Here is a 15,080-nt window from a genome sequence, read left to right as displayed (position 1 = left end):
GCACAGGAAAAACACCTCTGTGTTGATAACCATTTGTAAAAACCAGGCGGCTTTTGATGGCTTTCAGCTGAGTGAGTATCTGAGAAATTGTTTAACAGCTGGATATGTTCCAACTTGTCCTTAAGGCTTCCAACGGAGGTGTTTTTCCTATGGTGGGGCGCGGCACCGGCTGCGTCCCGACGTGCGGACCCGTCCGCACATTCTTTCATTACAAAATCTCCTTTAACAGTGAAATGTCCGGATAAACTGCTGATCCTGACCTCTTCTGAAAGTTCTCTGTTCTGTCACGACGTCCTGGGTCAACAGAGGCTTAAATTTGGAAGCTTTCAGCTCGAAACAGGCAGACAGCGGCAGCTCAGGGTGCGTCGCGACGTCCCGCTCCGTGGGCAGTCCTTAAAGCGACAGCAACAGTCCATAATCTCTCATCAGCCGTTAAAATTTTCACAGAAAACCAGCTGAATTTCTCGAATGGTGTCCACTTCGATGTGCCTCACAGTCTTTGAAAAAATTTTGATCAAGCAAAGCGTCAGTCTCTCAGGAAGTTCTCAGACAAAGAGATTCAGACGGGAGGGGTGGACCACTCCTCACTCAAAGCCAGCCCATAGGCGAATGACGTAACCGACAGGCGTGAAAAAACTCTCGCATGCCCACGAGGGTTCAAGCTTGTCTGATGTAATTGCACATGATTCAAATCCATATAGTTTTTGAAAAAAATAAAAAGGTCCGATACTTTTCTAATAGACCTCATATTTGATGTTATTTGGTGCAATTTGGACAAAATAGTGTCAGATGGACACTGGTTGCTGCCCCACAGCATTGAAAACTCTACAATTCAAATGTGAGTCCATTTGAGGGTTTTTTTTGTTGTTGTTGTTGTTCTTTTTTACTTTTTAAATCAGCACACAACAACTGTGATAACTAGTTGTCCATTTCTTTTTGTTAATCACTTTTCCAGTTGGGAGACAATTACAGGCCTTTGAACATTAACCCAACATTAAATAGGACACGATTAATGGGTCGCCTCATAAATCCTGTCCAATGAAGCAGCACAGGAACAATTAAATGGCAAATTAGACAAATAATAGCACAATATTTAATTGACCAGTTCAGAGCAGTAATTTAAAGGCTCAGTGAAGACACCCCCCCCCCCCCCCAGTCATACAAAAGAAATTAACTTCACTATTGTACTGTGGTGTTTTTGTTCTCTGCAGTGCAGATGTTCTGATACTCGATTTCTCATTTTATGCGATTTTCCTTTTTCTTCATTCTGGTCACCTTAAACTAAAATACTTTTATATTTCCAGGGTTTTCATGGAATAGCTGGTGATAGAGGTTCCGATGGTTCACCAGGTTCTCCGGTATGTGGTGTTTTCCTGTTATTGTCTCATTTTCAGGGAGCTTTACGGTGGTCAACGCTGCTGACAACAATCATTCCTTAATTAACTCATTTATCCTGTATAATACACACAGTTTACTGCAGAGCAGGTAGATCAGTGGGATTAGGAGCTGCTCTACCAAAACATAGACCTGGATTAGATTTCCAGTCACGCTACCTGTCTGTGTCCATGGATATGAGATTTGATCTGCATTGTCACCCCAATAGAGCGCTTCGCTCTCAGACTGCAGGCTTACTTGTAGTTCCTAGGGTTTGTAAGAGTAGAATGGGAGGCAGAGCCTTCAGCTTTCAGGCTCCTCTCCTGTGGAACCAGCTCCCAATTTGGATCAGGGAGACAGACACCCTCTCTACTTTTAAGATTAGGCTTAAAACTTTCCTTTTTGCTAAAGCTTATAGTTAGGGCTGGATCAAGTGACCCTGAACCATCCCTTAGTTATGCTGCTATAGACTTAGACTGCTGGGGGGTTCCCATGATGCACTGAGTGTTTCTTTCTCTTTTTGCTCTGTATGCACCACTCTGCATTTAATCATTAGTGATTGATCTCTGCTCCCCTCCACAGCATGTCTTTTTCCTGGTTCTCTCCCTCAGCCCCAACCAGTCCCAGCAGAAGACTGCCCCTCCCTGAGCCTGGTTCTGCTGGAGGTTTCTTCCTGTTAAAAGGGAGTTTTTCCTTCCCACTGTCGCCAAGTGCTTGCTCACAGGGGGTCGTTTTGACAGTTGGGGTTTTCCGTAATTATTGTATGGCTTTGCCTTACAATATGAAGCGCCTTGGGGCAACTGTTTGTTGTGATTTGGCGCTATATAAATAAAATTGATTTGATTTGATTGTTCCAGTCCACTCAGCTGTAAATGGACACTCATCTGCAATAGATAGATGGTTAGGTGTGAGAGGTGGGGACGGCCGAGTTGTCTGTCTTTGTGGTTGCCATCCAGTAGTTGCCTGCTCCCAGACTTGACTTGATTTTTTTTAACACCCCCCCCAGCTTAGCCCAAACTTATCCTTAACCCATGCAGACGAACTCTGCATAAGTCGTAACCTAAAATCTCTAAACAGGAAATATTTTTCTGCCGTGGAAACATAATTCTGCACAAACGTGGCGCCTTCTCTTTGAGGTGCTGCTCATCGAACTGGTGCCAATCTGTTCATCCAATCAGGGCTCTGTTTGGCTGAATAGTTAAAAGAAAGTTTAGTATCTTGTTGATGTTTTTGGCCTTGGTAGCACTGTTTTTATCTGACAGGGACCACCGGGAAAGACAGGACCTTCAGGCTCTCCGGGACCCCCAGGAGAACGGGTTAGTCTGCAGACACCGTTTTGGTTTCATCCACATGATCAAAGACTTGTGTGTTACATTGTGTGTCTTGTGTTTTCAGGGTTTCACAGGGAAGCCAGGCCTGGAGGGAAATCAGGGCCCAGTAGGCATGTATGTAAGTGATTATTCAGCAGTTCATACTGAATTTAACCTTATGCCGTTTCACAGGAATACATATTTAGGAAGGGGAGGTGATGGTCTAGTGGTTAAGCATTGGACTTGAGACTAGAGGATCCTTGGTTCAATCCCAGCCTGACCGGAAAATCACTAAGGGCCCTCAGACAAGGTGTGAAAGTGAAATTTTACTGTTGTAAATAGAAATCATCCCTTAACTATTTGTTGACAAACTGAAGGATTTAGAACTTAGACCCGTCACACATAGTAAGAATGCCCAGGAACCAGGTCGACATAGCAAAAATGGCCATAATCTGGATGCGGGAGGGAGGGAAAGAGGTGTGTGGACTGTGGGCAGATCCCGTCCAGACTGCTGTCAGACGGCCATAAATAAAGCGTTGAAGACTGCCCGATGTCCAAACATCTGGAATGACAAACACGTGACCAGAGTGGTTGCCAGCGCTGTGTTCCTCCCTTTGCACAGGCCCTGGCGGTACATCAGAGTATAACCAACGTATGGACTGGACTCATGCCATATGTGTCAAAGCCCGCATTGGTGCCATCACTCACCCACCCATGCAATCACATCTTCGCTTGTCCTCTCTTTCCCAGTGCTCACTGACTTTGCACCAGAAGATCGCACGTGCGTGATGAAATGATCACTCAGCTGTGTGTGTGTGTGTGTGTTCATAACAGCTGAACAAGCACAGTATTTCACCTTATTTATGTCGCCCGTGGGAAGGAATGGAGATATCTGTACTGTAAGGTCTATTATGAATATAACAGCCTGTTCAGATCTGCAGCAGCATGCACTGTGTGACACATTGACCTGCAGTGGCACACAATGCTTTCCGTTTGATTGCATGCTGTTCACATTCACTGCACATGATGAATGTGTGCCACATACATGTTATTTCACATCAACATTTCCTTTGCCCTCCCTGGCCAATGTCCAGTGGAGGTGGACATACGAGGTCTGTCAATAAAGTAATGGTCCTTTTTATTTTTTCAAAAACTATATGGATTTCATTCATATGTTTTTAAGTCAGACATGCTTGAACCCTTGTGCGCATGCGTGAGTTTTTCCACGCCTGTCGGTGACGTCATTCGCCTGTGAGCACGCCTTGGGAAGGAGTGGTCCCGCCCCCTCGTCGGATTTTCATTGTCTGGAAATGGCGGAATGAAAAGGACTTTTTTCCATCAGAATTTTTTCAGAAGCTGTTAGAGACTGGCACCTGGAAACCATTCGAAAAATTTATCTGGTTTTCGGTGAAAATTTTACGGGCTTCACAGAGAATAAGGTCTGTTACTACAGCTTTAACGACCCCTCTAAGGATGCTCGGCGAGCCGCGCTCCGAGCTGCGACGACGCGGCATAAGCCGCCGGACCATTTCTAAACAGATGGCTCTGTGGATACGAGACCGTCGTGTGCTCTTTCTCTGGTTATCACAAGAGCCTGACATCAGCCATTTTCTGGCAGATTTCACTTTTAGCAAGAGATTTTGTCATGGAAAGCCGCGCGAAGGCTTTGCGCGTAAAGACTGATTCGCTTTGGAAGTGAGACAAAGGAACACCTCCATTTCGGCGTGTCAGAGGACAAGTTGGGACATGCCCAGCTCTCCACAATTTCACTGATGCTTACTGGACTGGTAAGCACTGAAAGCCGAGATAGACATGTCCAAACTTGTCCTCTGACACGCCGAAACGGAGGTGTTCCTTTGTCACGCTTCCAAAGCAAATCCCTCGTGACGCGCGAAGCCTCTGCGTGGCTTTCCATGACAAAATCTCTTGGCCACTGCTGGCACTGTGTTCCCACATGCACGAACCGTCGCACCAGCATTGTGCACACCTGCGTGTCGGCGCAATGTTTCATGGTGCGCTCATATGAGCTGTTCCGATGGGAGTTGCCCTGAGTTGTACATATTAGCACTATGTGTGATGGAGCCCTAAAGAAAATCAAAATATTGCAAGTTTCTTCATCGGGACATCACCAAATGATGTCAGAACTAAAATCATTTGATATATTCTGGATTCTCTCATCAAGCCCTTTAATTTGGTGTATTACATGACATGTTTTACTCAAATTTTAAATGTAATATACTTTTAGGTGATCTTTGAACTCAAGGTAAACTCTGAAGGTCAAAGTCAATCGCTTATCCCAGGTGATGGTTTATGGGCAAGGCCATTCACTATGTTCATGCCAAATTTGGAATAATTTCTAAAATTGCAACCAGAAAAGTTGTTTGTTGATTTTAGTGTTTGACCTTTCTGTGATCTTGACCTTTGACCTTGACCCTTTTGTGTGCTGAGAGGTGTCTCCACAGTACTGCTAAATGTGAACTTACAAGAGTCTGCAATGTTTCTGTACAGGCTCTCAGTTATCCAGGTGGTTTCCATAGTAGAGAAGCTTGAATCTTCGATTGGACTGGGTTGCTTGACGTGAGGACGTTTTGCTTCAAAGAATTTTAGAATTTTAGCTGAGGAAGCTTCTGTGATTTGAAGCGAAACGTCCTCACGTCAAGCAACCCAGTCCAGTTGAAGATTCAAGCTTCTCTACTAAAGAGTCTGCAATGATTATTTGCAGGCTTTGTCACCCCTTACCAAAAAATAGTACTGATAAGTATATAAAAAGTAAACTAGAAGTATACTTGAAACATACTTGCATATACTACTTTTTGGTAAGGGACACCCTTAACAAATTGAAATTTTGCCAGTTTTTTCATGATGATGTCATCAAATGGTGTCATACCTTAAAACTCGTGATATATTCTGGATCCCCTCTTCAAGTCCTTTATTTCGGTGTATGATACGATATGTTTTACTCAAAGATGAAATTTGACCTAATTGTAGTACATCTTTGACCTCAAGGTAAACCTTGAAGGTCAAGGTTGACCTCTTGTTGCAGGTAATGGTTTATGGGCAAGGCCAATCACTATATTCATGTCATATTTGGAGGTTAAAAAGCACAAATTGTGACTAGGAAACTTGTTTTGGTCATTTTAGTGTTCACCTTCCTGTGACCTTTAACTTTGACCTTCACCCTTTTGTGTGCTGAAAGGTATGTCCATAGGACTGCTATCTGTGAACATACAAGAGTCAGCAATAATGATTTGCATGCTTTGTCACACCCTTAAAAAAAATCAAAATTTTGCAAGTATTTCCATGATGACGTCATCAAATGTTGTCATATCTTAAAACTATTGACATATTATGGGTCCTCTCATTAAACCATTTATTCTGGTGTATTACAAGACATGTTTTACTCAAATCTGAAATTTGACCAAATTTAGGTCACCTTTGACCTCAAGCGAAACCCTGAAGATCACTATATACATGCCAAATTTGGAGGCACAATTTCAAAAATTGCAACCAGGAAAGTTGTTTTGTTGAATTTAGTGTTTCACCTTCACCAAAACTCTGTAATGTAAATTGTGTGCTCCAGAGTGAGCTAAAGGTGAAAATTGCAATGATTGCAAAAAATAAAAAATAAAAAAAAATAAAAAATACATACTGCGTAACATATCTTGTAAAACTTTGTTTTGGCAAGATAATGAAAAGGTGAAAGCAGTAGAGGTAAAAACTGTGCCTCTCCCGCAACCAAAAAAAAACAAAACCCTGCATCACTTGTGGCTGCTATTTAATACACCTGATGCACCTCTTTACCGCGACCCACTGTGATAATACAAAATAAAAATATAATGTGACAAAAAAACAACAACAAATAGCTCCTATACTAATAAACATAATCTAACTCATGAGGAATGAAAATGCAACTGTTGTACTAAACCATTACAGTATATATTATAAATAATTACCTTTGAGACAAAAGTCCAAGTGCTGTCTCCACCGCATGATGCGCACGTGACAACCTGCAGCTGTAGATAATTTCTCTGTCCTTCTGGCAGCAATGAGAGATGGTTTCATCAGCAGCTTTCTAACAGCAAATGCATCAGAATTTCAGCTACAAAATGATCATTTTATTTTATTTTTATATAGAGTGGTGTCAAGCGGGGTAAAAGCAGGTCACATTGGCACGGCGAATTGTGCGGTGCAATGCGAGGATCAAATTCAGACAAGTGCCAAGGTGGCTTAACTTCAATCGTGTGTGTTCACTCACGTATTGAAAATGTACAAAACCTACCATCTGTGGTTCTGAAGACCAGGCACCTAAGTGGCTCTACTCTACTCTTTTCTACTTTTCTATTTTTAGATATTTATATATCTTAGTATACTAGCATAGTCCCACCTTGAATTGGAATATAATATATAAGATATACCTTACTGAATTTTCATGAAACATTTCACATCCGGGTACTTCGTCAATATTTTGCCCAGCTTCAAAATGGCAAATTGCTCTCCGTGAAGACACACTCACATTAAGTAGGCAGCACTGGGACTGCACTTTCTAGTGCTTATATACATCTCAAATGCCTTCACCCTCCAATATCTCTCACAGGCTACAACTGTGAACTGGTCTTGCATTGATGCAGCAAACATTCCTTAGAGCAATATATTTTACAATAACAGTCTGAATCTATTCTCCCTCCCTCCCATGTCAGTGTTTACATTGTATGTGCCTACATACTGTACTGTTTACATCACACTGCTATTTTTGTACACAAAGATCTAAAACTTTTTCCACATACACAATATCACCATTTCCCTCAAATATTGTTCACAAACCAGTCTAAATCTGTGATAGTGAGCACTTCTCCTTTGCTGAGATAATCCATCCCACCTCACAGGTGTGCCATATCACGATGCTGATTAGACACCATGATTAGTGCACAGGTGTGCCTTAGACTGTCCACAATAAAAGGCCACTCTGAAAGGTGCAGTTTTATCACACAGCACAATGCCACAGATGTCGCAAGATTTGAGGGAGCGTGCAATTGGCATGCTGACAGCAGGAATGTGAACCAGAGCTGTTGCTCGTGTATTGAATGTTCATTTCTCTACCATAAGCCGTCTCCAAAGGCGTTTCGGAGAATTTGGCAGTACATCCAACCAGCCTCACAACCGCAGACCACGTGTAACCACACCAGCCCAGGACCTCCACATCCAGCATGTTCACCTCCAAGATCGTCTGAGACCAGCCACTCGGACAGCTGCTGGAACAATCGGTTTGCATAACCAAAGACTTTCTGCACAAACTGTCAGAAACCGTCTCAGGGAAGCTCATCTGCATGCTCATCGTCCTCATCGGGGTCTCGACCTGACTCCAGTTCGTCATCGTAACCGACTTGAGTGGGCAAATGCTCACATTCGCTGGCGTTTGGCACGTTGGAGAGGTGTTCTCTTCACGGATGAATCCCGGTTCACACTGTCCAGGGCAGATGGCAGACAGCGTGTGTGGCGTCGTGTGGGTGAGCGGTTTTCTGATGTCAATGTTGTGGATCGAGTGGCCCATGGTGGCGGTGGGATTATAGTATGGGCAGGCGTCTGTTATGGACGAAGAACACAGGTGCATTTTATTGATGGCATTTTGAATGCACAGAGATACCGTGACGAGATCCTGAGGCCCATTGTTGTGCCATACATCCAAGAACATCACCTCATGTTGCAGCAGGATAATGCACGGCCCCATGTTGCAAGGATCTGTACACAATTCTTGGAAGCTGAAAATGTCCCAGTTCTTGCATGGCCGGCATACTCACCAGACATGTCACCCATTGAGCATGTTTGGGATCCTCTGGACCGGCGTATACGACAGCGTGTACCAGTTCCTGCCAATATCCAGCAACTTCGCACAGCCATTGAAGAGGAGTGGACCAACATTCCTCAGGCCACAATTGACAACCTGATCAACTCTATGCAAAGGAGATGTGTTGCACTGCATGAGGCACATGGTGGTCACACCAGATACTGACTGGTATCCCCCCCCAATAAAACAAAACTGCACCTTTCAGAGTGGCCTTTTATTGTGGACAGTCTAAGCCACACCTGTGCACTAATCATGGTGTCTAATCAGCATCTTGGTATGGCACACCTGTGAGGTGGGATGGATTATCTCAGCAAAGGAGAAGTGCTCACTATCACAGATTTAGACTGGTTTGTGAACAATATTTGAGGGAAATGGTGATATTGTGTATGTGGAAAAAGTTTTAGATCTTTGAGTTCATCTCATACAAAATGGGAGCAAATCCAAAAGTGTTGCATTTATATTTTTGTTGAGTATACAAATTACTTATTGTATGAATTGCTCAAAATGTAATTTCATTGTTACCTTGACAAGACAATAAACTATTGAATCTTGAATCGCTATGCTTTGTTACTACTTCAGTGACACTTGGGGTCCTCCATATTCTGCATTGAAAACCTGAACAAAAAGGAATCCTTTTCTGCCCCCCCCCCCCCGCCCCCCCAAAAAAACTAATTAGACATTTTAAAGGAGTGAATTGTTTCTCATTATGACTTTCATGTGTTCATAGCCTTAATTATTAATGTTTCCTGCAACAATTAGAATTTAATCAGTGGTTATTTTAGACAATGAGGTCATCTTTTGAAGATCACAGCTTGGAAAGTCTTTCAAGAAAGACAAAAAGGAAGAGGGGGGAAAAATGGGAGAAAGTGCTAAATAAGCTGCTAATTATGAAACTTTAAAGAAAGTTAAAACACAAAGAAAAAACTTGGTGTGCTTAATTTGTGTTGTCAAACTGAATTTTTTAGAATATGCATAACAAATCCAGCAGGGGGATTAAAATTCAGAGTTTTGCAGGATACGAGGGCTGTCAATAAAGTATAGGTCCTTTTTATTTTTTTCAAAAACTATATGGATTTCATTCATATGTTTTTACGTCAGACATGCTTGAACCCTCGTGCGCATGTGTGAGTTTTTCCACGCCTGTCGGTGACGTCATTCGCCTGTGAGCACTCCTTGTGGGAGGAGTCATCCAGCCCCTCGTCGGAATTCCTTTGTCTGAGAAGTTGCTGAGAGACTGGCGCTTTGTTTGATCAAAATTTTTTCTAAACCTGTGAGACACATCGAAGTGGACACGGTTCGAAAAATTAAGCTGGTTTTCGGTGAAAATTTTAACGGCTGATGAGAGATTTTGAGGTGATACTGTCGCTTTAAGGACTTCCCACGGTGCGAGACGTCCTGCAGCGCTCCCAGGTGCCGTCGTCAGCCTGTTTCAAGCTGAAAACCTCCACATTTCAGGCTCTGTTGATCCAGGACGTCGTGAGAGAACAGAGAAGTTTCAGAAGAAGTCGGTTTCAGCATTTTATCCGGATATTCCACTGTTAAAGGAGATTTTTTTAATGAAAGACGTGCGGACGGGTCCGCGCGTCAGGACGCAGCCGGCGCGATGCTCCGCCACAGGAAAAACACCTCCGTTGGAAGCCTTAAGGACAAGTTGGAACATGTCCAGCTGTTAAACAATTTCTCATATACTCACTCCACTGAAAGCCATCAAAAGCCGCCTGGATTTTACAAATGGTTATCAACACGGAGGTGTTTCTCGTGTGCCGCCGCACCGCGCCGTCTGCGTCCCGACGCGCGGACCCGTCCGCACGTCTTTCATTAAAAAAAAATCTCCTTTAACAGTGGAATATCCAGATAAAATGCTGAAACCGACTTCTTCTGAAACTTCTCTGTTCTCTCACGACGTCCTGGATCAACAGAGCCTGAAATGTGGAGGTTTTCAGCTTGAAACAGGCTGACGATGGCGCCTGAGAGTGCTGCGCGACGTCTCGCACCATGGGAAGTCCTTAAAGCGACAGTATCACCACAAAATCTCTCATCAGCCGTTAAAATTTTCACTGAAAACCAGCTTAATTTTTCGATCCGTGTCCACTTCGATGTGTCTCACAGGTTTAGAAAAAATTTTGATAAAACAAAGCGCCAGTCTCTTAGCAACTTCTCAGACAAAGGAATTCCGACAAGGGGCTGGACGACTCCTCCCACAAGGAGTGTTCACAGGCGGATGACGTCACCGACAGGCGTGGAAAAACTCACGCATGCGCACGAGGGTTCAAGCATGTCTGACGTAAAAATATATGAATGAAATCCATATAGTTTTTGAAAAAAATAAAAAGGACCTATACTTTATTGACAGCTCTCGTACTTGTATTTTTAGTATCACTTTTTTTTGTTTTTCTTCTACCGTCAGGGTGTGCAGGGGAACGCAGGCATGCGAGGACCTCCAGGTCATGTGGGTGAAAGGGTGAGGTCAACGTTTACATCATATTTAAGCAGTGAATTGAATGGATTTGTTGTCTGTGAATGTGAATTTACATGAACTGCTTATTTACAAAATAAATCCAATTACTATTTTTATGACATGTATTACTAAAAATTACCAATTGCCAAAGAAGCAAGAATAAAGTAATTTTGTCACAGGTCATGAATTGACCTGCAATACGTAGATCACAAAATATGCTGATCTTTTGTTTGTGTTTTGCACCAGGGTGAGCCGGGAGTACGAGGTTTACGTGGACCTGTTGGGAAGCCGGGGCACGTAGTACGTATCTGTGGTTTATTTCTTGGTTTTTGGTGATCCCTAGTGTCTTCTTAGGCTTTGGACAAATCTAGTATGTATCTAATAAACTGAAGTCAGTGAACAAATAAATAGATTGTACAAATAATGAATGTTTTTGAGGTGAAAGATGAAATATTCTTTCCATTGCGCAAATGAAAAAACATTCATTATTTGTTTTATATAACGCCTAAAATAGATCCTTTTCATTTGATAATTTATTAATTTATAAACAAGATAAAAGGGACTTGCATTTTGGTGTTTGTCACTGATCCTTTGAGGTCAAGCAGTTCGAAACATTCCAACACAAACTTTAAATAGGAATCCAATCCAAAATTGTTCTCAAGTCAACTTGCAAAACAACAACAAAAAAAACCAAACAAAAAACCAATCCAAAAGTTGCAAGAACAATCCTGATGCTGTATTCCATAGCTGATGCCATCCATTGACTTCTTCATGTACAGACTGCTGTCTGCTTTCTTCAGTCCAGCGAAAAATCGCAACAGAAATCTATTGAGCTTTTAATCTGACAGTGATTGGTGGTGGTAGTGTATCAAGGTGCGTATCAAATTGTTGTCATTGATGATATTCACATGCCTAGTGCGCCCCCTCCTGATTTAACCACATTTGGTGCGGCCGACCTCCTAAATTGGCCACGTTTGGTGTGCGGGACCTCTTGATTTAGCCACGTTTGGCGTGTGCACTCTTGTGATTCAGCCACGTGTGTTGTGTGGGCCATCATGAATTAGGCACATGTGGCTTGTGCGCCCTCATGAAGAAGGCACATGTGGCGTGCATGCCCTAGTAAATTCGTTATGTGTGGTGTGTGCGCCCTCCTGAATGAGCCACATGTGGTGTGCGCACCCTCCTAAATTAACCACATGTGGCATCCGCGCCCTCCTGAATGATCCACATGTGGTGCTAATTATCAGTGTGAGAACACAGTCAACGCTAATGTAATTATTTCAACATGAAAATGGTTTTAAAAGCTTTTAGAAGTTTTCTGAGAACACCTTCCTAAAATAAGACCATATGCAGTTTGGTACTTGGTGCAATGGGCGTCACCTTTCTTCTGGTTTGATGAATTTCAAAGTGAAGCTGGAAACTTGAGCATTTTTCTTGGAATAGAGCAAAGTCTTAAATCATCACTGTTATTTTTGGCTGCTTGGATTTGTGAATGAGAAAGTGCCCTGTTGTGTGGAAAGTGGCAGTTTGAGTAATGAAAGTCAGACTGTGCTCTTTAAAGTTCAGCCGTGTGCTGGTCGAGAGTTGTCCCTGCAGAGTCATCGTGCACGTTTGTGCTTACATCTCGCTCACATGGCACCATGCCGAAATCCATCACGCTGTCACACAGTCATACAGCAGAGTGCTGCAAACATCACCAGCTGTTTTTGGTTTTATTTTTATCCATGTCACTCAGTGTCAACCATGACCGTGGTAGAAAATAATCACCAGACTTTTTTTTTTTTTTTTGCTCTGTGTGTTTTAAGTCATGTACACACATTATTATTATTTTGTAAAGACCCTCATTAAAAATAAATAAATGAAGAAATAAAACTGAAAAGTGAATATAAAAATAATGAAATGGCAATTTTAATTATTAAAAATTTTTGTACATTTTTGAAAAACGTGAAGTACCATTTTTTATATATATATATGTGTGTGTGTGTGTGTGTGTGTGTGTGTGTGTGTGTACTTAATGTACTGTATCAGAAAAAGTACTTAAAAAAGATAAGTGATGCATTTGATCAATTTATTATTATTTTATCTTCAGATTCATGAAAATTGGAACATGACCAGGCAAAAACCAGGCAGCAAGGTAGCTTAGTGGTTAGCACTGTTGCCTCACAGCAAGAAGGTCATTGGTTCGATTCCCACCTGTGGCCTTTCTGTGTGGAATTTGCATGTTCTCCCTGTGTTTGTGTGGGTTTCCTCTGGGTGCTCCGGCTTCCTCCCACATTTAAAGACATGCAGGTGAGGTGAATTTGAAAGTTTTTAATTGTTCAGGTCTCCTTTGCAAAAGAGGTCTCGATCTCAATGGGACTAACCAGGTTAAATAAATAAATAAAATAAATTATTTTCACTTATGGATTCTGAAAAACAGTGCAACTTATTTATAAATCCCTCAACCTTACAGTAGAAGTTGAATTCAATAGGAAATATCTCTTTCCCACATTAATGTTGACTGTCAGATGATTAATTAAATTGGTTACTTATCAGTTTTTGCCAGATTGTTACATCTGATTTTTTGGGTTGACATATGTTCTTATTACATGTATCTTCAGATAGGTCAGTCATGTATGAGGAGTGGAAACAGTTTTCTCAGATTTTCTAAAACATTTTAAACTCAGAAATGCATGAAAGCGTGTAACTTGATGTAAAATTGTAAATAATTGGATTATTTCGTCTTGACCTAAGCAAATCAGTAAAATATTTCAGAAAACATGTCTTTTTTTCTGCAAATCACATTAATCAATCAGTTGTAATGTCAGTCACATGGAATTTTTTGCAACCCTGAAGCCAGTGTTGCCACTATTTGTGTTCCCTCTGCAGTCAGTATATTGGTGAGCCTGCTCCCCTTCTATACCTGGAGTTCACAATCATCAATCATTTTTAGTTTTAAAGATAATTTTGAAATGCAGTTTGAGGATATTTTCATGTCTTTTTCTTGTAATGTCCCTCACACTCATATTTTTTGTTTTCATAAAAAAAAAACAGAAGCATCACTGGATATCCTTTCTTCCCTGCCTAAGTATCTCAAGACCTTAACAATACCCACACACAAGATTAGGGACTTATGGCTTCAACTTTTAGTATGAGACTGGTTGAAATGGTACAGACTCCTTACAAATGTAACATCCGTCACTGTGGAATTACCCAGATTCAGAGCACATTAGTTCCAGATAGAGCAATTTGCTTCTGCAGTCAACCATTCATAATAAATAGGATAAAATGAAGACAAAAAAAGTAAAATGAATAAATACAGCAGCTAACATCTACAATCAAACATCACAAAACTGGCACCAACCAGTGACGGCAAAATAAAAATGGGATGCAAGGAACCCAGATCACAGTAATTTATGCATGTAATGCATTCTGAGCATTTAGCAGCCTTATGGCAGATGGAATAAAAGATTTTGCATAACAGTTTGTCTTTCATGTTGGCACATGATCATGCTGACCTGAGGGCATGACTACACATTGATTATAAAGCACATGATCAAGTTGGCACAAGGTTCTGTTTTCTTTCTGGACCACTCGCCTCTTCCAAAGGGTGCAGAGGCCATTAAACTAGGTGCCAGTGATCTTGGAGCAAATTCTGACAATGTCATTCAGACACCTTTTTTTGTATAAAGTGTATTAACATGCAGCAGGCATTTGATACATAATTTTATATATAAACATATCATCATGTAATTACACATTTAGAATCTTTCTCACACCCACATAAGCATAAAAGTCTTTTCCAGTATAATACCACAAAGTTCTCGCTAGCTTGCTGAGTAAGTTCTCAATTTAAATAATTTTTCATTATAAGATTTGTAATTTCTTAATTCTTCTTAAGTTTTTTAAATTTGTAGTAGATCACATTATTCTCCAATTGAAAAATCATAATTATATATATATGTCCAAGTAGAGTCTGTGAATTGGTAGAATTGGAGATTCTACCAGCAGAGACTGTGATCGGAGTCTCTACTAGTAGAGTCTCCAATTGGAGAATCTACTGGCAGAATCCCAGTCGAGACTCCGATCGGAGACTCTACTAGTAGAGTTTCCGTTG

The 15,080-nt window shown here is 41.5% G+C and overlaps 1 protein-coding gene across 1 annotated transcript in view; it reads left to right on the top strand.

The window, feature by feature from the left end:
• The window catches only part of si:ch211-196i2.1 (collagen alpha-2(V) chain), a 184,442-nt gene that overhangs the window by 129,337 nt on the left and 40,025 nt on the right, over window positions 1-15,080 (top strand). The window contains exons 32-36 of the mRNA XM_034191797.1: window positions 1,305-1,358; window positions 2,637-2,690; window positions 2,770-2,823; window positions 10,934-10,987; window positions 11,231-11,284. Coding sequence (XP_034047688.1) covers window positions 1,305-1,358; window positions 2,637-2,690; window positions 2,770-2,823; window positions 10,934-10,987; window positions 11,231-11,284 — 270 coding nt within the window. The remainder of the gene's footprint in view (window positions 1-1,304; window positions 1,359-2,636; window positions 2,691-2,769; window positions 2,824-10,933; window positions 10,988-11,230; window positions 11,285-15,080) is intronic.

The sequence above is a fragment of the Thalassophryne amazonica genome, chromosome 17 (assembly GCF_902500255.1).
Source record: "Thalassophryne amazonica chromosome 17, fThaAma1.1, whole genome shotgun sequence".
Taxonomy (NCBI): Eukaryota; Metazoa; Chordata; class Actinopteri; order Batrachoidiformes; family Batrachoididae; genus Thalassophryne; species Thalassophryne amazonica.
The sequence above is the reverse complement of the archived record's forward strand: the minus strand, read 5'-3'. Positions and strand labels throughout refer to the sequence as shown.